Source organism: Morone saxatilis, unplaced genomic scaffold, assembly GCF_004916995.1.
Source record: "Morone saxatilis isolate NCDOM2014 unplaced genomic scaffold, NCSU_SB_2.0 Contig20, whole genome shotgun sequence".
NCBI lineage: Eukaryota > Metazoa > Chordata > Actinopteri > Moronidae > Morone > Morone saxatilis.
Genome location: NW_023339763.1, coordinates 21,428,988 through 21,436,032, shown reverse-complemented (window position 1 = coordinate 21,436,032; position 7,045 = coordinate 21,428,988). Strand labels below are relative to the sequence as shown.

At 42.0% G+C, this 7,045-nt stretch overlaps 1 protein-coding gene across 1 annotated transcript in view; it reads left to right on the top strand.

Annotated features, from left to right (window-relative positions):
• Window positions 1-205: 205 nt before the first annotated feature.
• Window positions 206-7,045, top strand: part of map6a (microtubule-associated protein 6a) — a 19,591-nt gene continuing 12,751 nt past the window's right edge. The window contains exon 1 of the mRNA XM_035666927.1: window positions 206-1,231. Within this exon, the coding sequence (XP_035522820.1) occupies window positions 525-1,231 (707 nt within the window). The 5' untranslated portion in view covers window positions 206-524. The remainder of the gene's footprint in view (window positions 1,232-7,045) is intronic.

The window sequence follows — 7,045 nt, the reverse complement described above, 5'->3', positions numbered from 1 at the left end:
GATTTAGTCGCTGTATAATATGCATTCCTTTCGATGTGTTTTGTTTTCTGTTGGAGTTTTTTTTAATTCCACTCTCACAAGAGCGTCAGTGCGGCTTTTGGGCGGCAGGTTAAACCGGAATTCCTTTGATATTCTCTCTGACTTGATTTTTATTTTCCTCCTCGGCGGCTTCCACTCTGTCTCTCAGGGATGCTGAGCAGGCGGGCGGGGCAGTTTTTCCTAGCAGTGCCCTGCCGTGGAGTGATGTAGCAGGACGTACGGGACAGAGCGGGCACCGAGGGAAGCACAGCAAACGTCAGTGCACTTGTTTTTATCAAACTTGTTAAAAATTCTGTGTATTTTAGAAGCACAATGGATTTATTTAATAACCAAATCTAACGTCAACAGTATTGGAGCCATCCGTGCAGCGTGACACACGGACATCTTGTTTCTCTCACATCAGGACACCGGAGTGTACAGGCGTATTTTTGTTCGTTTTGGACCCGGTGCCGATTGAATTGTAGTGGAGCTCTGTAAAGCTCACCATGGCGTGGCCCTGTATCAGCCGGGCGTGCTGCATGGCCCGCTTCTGGAACCAGCTGGACAAGGCTGACATTGCAGTGCCTTTGGTCTTCACCAAGTACACGGACGTCTCTGAGATGCAGCACATCCAGCTGCAGCCGCCGCTCCACCCTGCCCAGGCCCGGGTCGCCATAGAAACGCAGCCGTCTCGCGCAGAAACCCGCACCCCGACGGCTGCACGCGCGCCGCGAAGGTGCGTCTCCGAGGAGCGCGTGTGCAGCTCGGTGATGCGCGAGGACTTTAAGCACTGGAAAGTGAGACCCGAACCGAGCTGTAAACCCAAGAACGAGTACCACGGACCGGAAACACCGTTCAACAGCGAGACCCAGTACCAGAAGGACTACAAGCCCTGGCCTATCCCGAAAAGGTACGACCACCCCTGGATACCAAAACCGCCCCTAACCGACGACCGGGCACCGGACAGGTCCAGGCACGCGAAACAGCACCTGGCGTCGGCGGATGCGGACAGCGGTGTGGAGAAGAGCGCTATAGCCGACAAGGTGCAGGAGAAAGACCTCCTCCAGGGCCAGGAGAGGAAAAAGAAGTCCAGTAAACAGGAGGGGGTGAAGAAAGTTGTCCTGAAGGTGGAAGGAGAGGGCAAAGGGAGGGCGGCGGCGGATGCGGTGAACAGACAGATCAAAGAGGAGATCGCAGGCGGCAGCTCGTACAAGTGAGTGTACACACTAACTGTCATGGTGCAGTGCCAGAGTCCAGAGCCCTCAGGGACCATGAAGGGTCACAGGGGTCAAAACTGATACTGTGCGCGAGGATGTAGCAGAAATAGATACTTACTGCCTGTATATATACTTTACTCTAAGACTTTATTAAGACACAAAAGACTCAGAGATTTTACACACTATAAATGCCTATCGACCAATCAGGTGGAAATGTTTAGGGACTGTACAAAAATGATTGCGGTGGGGAGGGAGTAACTATATTCATTTTTCACGTTTTTAAAAATAAAGCCCACTCCAGTATTATTTTTTTGGACCCTCCCCTTGACTAGGAGAACAACTGCAACGCCCTCCCAATATTTTAAAGCAATATAAATTTACACAATTATTTTTTCATTAATAAACAACTGCACAAATCAGAATCACTTTTATACATACATATATAAACATAAACAACAACAATAACATTTGTAGGCAGTAAGACAATAGTGCAATGGAGTGCCAGTGATGCTGGAAAACACATTTGTGTATACATGCGGTAGGTGGATATGTCAGTACAATACGCCCAGCATACACAGATGTTTTTAATGATGTTGTGTTTTTCAAAAGAAACCTGAATGTCAGCAATGAAAGCAAATCATTTACAGGTACAGTGAATGTTCCAGTCAAATAATTTAAGATTTATGATTGCACTCAGTTTGACTCTAAATGTATAAACGTACAGTATGTAATTATCTGCTGCTAGAGGGTCTCTTACATCAAAACAATAACAAAACAAAAACAGTTTGATGACATTGTGAAGTCATGTGGCATTATGGGAGTTGTTATCTCCATTGTTGAACAACCAATGCTGGTGAAAATCTATCTGACCTGACTCAGGCAGAAATAGAAATTGTGGTTACGTATTAAAGTTTTATTCACCTTCCATTGGTCCGTTCGCCGACTTCACTCTCTGATGTATCCAACTTCTCCACGTTTACCCCGAAATTATAGCAACTAGAGGCAAGTAGGAAATGCACCATGAAATGAATGAATACATTAAAATGTATGAATTCCTCTGGGTTTGAACACTGTTGGAAACTTAAAATATATTACATTTATAGACAATTTAATGTGGAAATGTTACATGTTTATCTTATAATCTTATAATTGCTATTATAATTTTAATATAGCCACCGACTTGCACAGTAAAAATGAAATTGTTAATTGTCAAAATGATTGCAAACTTAAGACATCCTGGTTACCAGATATCCCAGCCATTCTTTATTTTTGAGCCAAGAGACATTGTTACATTTTTTTTTTTTACTTGTTTTACTTTACTGTAGCTCGGCTTTTTGTTAGGATGCAGAAACAGCACCCAAAAACTCTCCCTTCAGCAAAAAGAAAAAATGCCTAACCTTTCCTTTTTCTAAACCCCCTTCACCCCGGATTCCCTGGCCTTGCCTGGGAGAAAATCTTAAAAAATGGAGGTCCATTAGTAGATGAAAGCTTAGTTGTTGTTAGATGTTGCATTGCTGACCTGAGAAATGTGACTTTTTCCACAATACTGACTTATCTGGAGGTGACTCATTTATCACTTATTCTTAGGAAACAGTTGTTTCGCAAACTAAATGAAAGCCTGTTTTCTTGAAACAATCAACTCACAGGTGCACACAGCATGTGGAAACGTTGCAGAGCAGTCCGGTTTTCCCTACAGACACACAAATATATGAAAAGGTCAAGGTGGAGCTGTAGCCAAACGCTGCTGATGTTTAGGTCCGCGAGGCTAATCTTTGTCCTATTACGCAACGCTCCAGAGGATGATGGGGACTGGTGGATGGATGAGCATTAAGTCACGCATGTCGCAGTCACTGTGCGCATGTCTCTTGAAGCAGTGCATTGACGTTATTGGTTGCATTCAGGTTGTGGCAAGGCTGTAGGTTGTGTGAGTGTGAGATGATGTGATATATGTGATCACCTGAGCCTTGATGTCTGTGTTGTTTTTGCTCTTTTTTTCAGGTTTTTAGTGGATTTTTAGGGTTCTAGGAGCGCTGAATGTTTAATTCTCTGCCTTATCTCAAAGAGGCATTTTCTCAGCAGCATTTATATTGAATACAATGAATACAACATTTAATTTGATACACATTAACGGATGCACATTATTATATTATGGCTCATTTTTGTCAGTGTGCAGATTTAGGTTGATACGGGAGCCCTAGCTGAAGTATGACACAGCTATCTGAGGTGAATTGTGGGATCAGTGAGTGAGTCTTACAGCTGTTTGGTGCTTGCTGCTGTCCCAGGGTTGCTGAGCAGTCAGCAGGGTGCAGCCCAGGGCACTTTCCCTCCACATGGCATCAAATGCCAGAAGCCCAGTCAACCCTCTGTCTTCTTCTGCAAGCAGAGACTGAAAGCAGGTCAACTGTGGGTTAATACAATGGACAGTGTAGACACAGTGCGCACACACACACACACAATACAACATACACATAAAAACATGCGCCTAAAAATACATTTGTGTCAAATGATGTTTTAGCTTTCTTGATATCATTATAATAAGATTATAGTGACAGACACTAAGTGATAATATTGGATTATTTCCCAGCACTACATTAATTACAAAACAGAGATGAATGTGGCATAGAAACAAGGACCATTTATCACCAAAAATGTCATCAGAGTGGGGAAACAAATTGGCCTAAATATGTTTTCAGGCCAAGCACTGATGTCAGCATTACAGTTATTGTAGTTGTTTGCTTGGCAGGAAGATCAGTCCTGATGAGGACTCTTCCCCCTGGTTTATATATCATCATACTACCATATAATATAACCTGAAGACAGCATAACAGCAGAAGGGTTTCTGTCTTAGAAGAAATTGTTAATAAATAATGAAGTACATTTACACTAAGAACAATGCAGATATAAGCTCATTGCAGATCAGTGTCACAAAACAAGCAACAAAAAATTGCATTACAGAAAAGCCAAAGATATGTTTGTCGTAGCGAAAAACACCTCTATCTACAGCCAGTGTATGGTTTGTCCCTTCTGGGCTACTGTAGAAATGTGGCAGTTCAACATGGCTCCATGGAAGATGACCCGCAGCATCTGTACATAACAACAGCTCATTCTAAGGTAACAAAAACAATTCCTATATTCAGGTAATAATAGACTAATGAAACATACCTATGAATATTATATTGAATTTCTGCCAATAGATCCTCCTCAGTGTTACACACTGGACCTTTAAAAGTTTTAAAAAATAAGGAGGTTCTGTGTCTTCAAGCTAATAACCTTAGAAACTCTGATTGAGGCGTCTAGATGTTGATCAAGCAGATACACTGCAACCTCAGTGTTGAGTCTGACATCAAAACACTGTCAGACGTGACTTACCAACAATTTGCCATTATTACTATAACTGGCCCACTGTGCAGCTGTTATCACTACATTTCATGCCACTTTAATTGTCATTTCATTGTTGACCAATACCAAGTATACCACTAATGTAATATCTTAAATGTGTCTAAACTGTTACATGTTTATGTTACTGAGGCAAGTTGACTTGGAAATGGAATAATAACACGTATGTGGTAATGTGGTCAATGATTGAGATCTCTTTTGCAAGAGAGACCTTAGTACAGCGGAGAGAAAGAAAAACAAACATAACCAGACAAACAAAATGGGCATTCGAGTTCCATACGAAATCCTCCGTAATTCATTCCATTTATAAGGTGCAAAGTAGTGGAAGGCAATCTTCCCAAGTTCAGTATTTCCCCTAGAAATGACTTAAGTTAAACAGTCCTTAGATCTGGTCTTGTGAGCATACAGACTCAGCAGAAGGATGCAACGGAGCCACGTTCACTGCCTGTTCAAAACCAGCCCTCCATTCCATTATGCTGGTTTGAACCAGATCAATGAAATGAAGTCCTGATCCCCTCAGCTCTATTTTCTGATGTGGCTGTTTTTACAAACTTCTATTTATCCACAGAGAGCTTGCTGAACACAAAGGCTCTTTTTCTGCAGTGCACCTGGGAAATGCTAAAGGCAGCTATAGTTCCTTTCTGCCAACTACTGTGTTTCCTTTCTTGCCTGAATTGGTGCAGCGTTTTCAACCAACAACCTCCCAGTCACGAGCCCCATCCAACATTCATCTCATCACCAACTCACTACTTTATGTTTAAAATGCCATTTTTTGCATGAGAATAAGTCCTAGGTCTTTAGTCAGTAGCTGCTGCCGGAGCCTTTGTTAGTGTTTTTGTTTTGCTACCAGCACTACTGTAAAAGACAAAGGACATTCTTCATCCTGTCAGAACTATTTGTTCCATTATGCGATGCGTGGCGTCTAATAAAAGACATTCAAAGAGCACATTGCATGAAGAATTATCAGGCAACGGCCGAGAATGACAAATGAGAGTGGAGTTTCATCGCAGACAGTACGGCAGGTAATGCAGGTTCACTGAGTTCATGAGGGGAGAGAGAGACTGAGGAGGCATTCATTTTTCAATTTTAATGTGTGTCACGTTTCACAGCTCGCCATTTCTTACAGCAGCACAATTTCAGGAGCTTCTTCTTTTGATTTTCTTTCCTCGTGTCTCTCACCTGGGGACATCAGACCCTCCCTCTCCCACACAAGGATGTTCAAATTGTCCTTTGTGTCACGTTTACAGAGCGTGCATAGCACCTCTGGTACCAGACAGTGCACTGTAAAGAGGCCAATGGATTCTGGTGGATTTAAAAATGATCCTCTTAGAGAGCCAGCAAAGCCTGATGTTCTTACTGACGAGCAGTGAATGCAGAAACACCCATTCCACTTCAGATCCGAGACAGGAAGACGGGATAAATTAGAAAAAAACAGCGGTTGTCATCTCTCATGTCAACAAGTAACTCGTTTGTAGTAAAAATGCATTTAGATTTTCTCTAAAAATAAAACCAGTGTGGTGTAGTTGAGTGAGATTGAATGTACTAAATGTAATCCTTATATCTCAGCTGATATTCATTTGTTGCATCAATTCAGAGCTCTGCCAGCTAAAGCTAACCATCTTATGTAATCAATCTAATCTAATTGAATCATATCTGATTACAGTTAATTCTCAAGGAAAAATCTTCAGCATATGAATGTGTTATGTAAGATACTGTAGCCAGTTCAACCTGCAGTTGTAACTGAACTCTGACCTGTGTTAAAACGTGCACTTTGTGACAAACTGGAAAATACTCAAATCAACATTCCTTCATTTAAAATGGTTGCTATAGTACGTTTGATGGTTATATTTTTTTAAAGGTTTTTTAAATCCAATATTCAGAATTTCTGGCCTTTTCTGGCAGTATGGCCGTGAAATAGGTCTTAAATCGCATTCAAAAAGGTCTTAAATGTAACCTTTTGCAACCTTCAGAAAAGTACTGTAATATAGCCTACTGTTGCAGTTCTCAGTGTAGCTATTTCCATTGAGCCAGAGAGGCTGTGAGATAGAGATGAGGCCAACTGGTCCCAGTGGAGGGAGGGAGTATTGACCAGAAGCCAGGCTCTGACACACCAAGAAACACTGTTAGGAAGTGAAGCTACAGTATTGTGCGTGGGCAGATTGATCCTCTGGAATACTCTGAGAGAAGCGGGCCAGCTCTTTATCTCAGGCCAGCACTGGTGTAGACTTAGAGCCAGAATCACTGTGGTCACCATCAGTGATGAGAAATGCACAGAAGTTTGTCTCAGCAGTGTGTGCACAGATGTATTTATGGCTTACAGAATTTCAAAGAGTCACACTCAAAGGCAAATTCCATTTTACATTGCATCTATATATAGACAGTAGAGATACAGCTATCTAGAGCCAGTGTTTGGT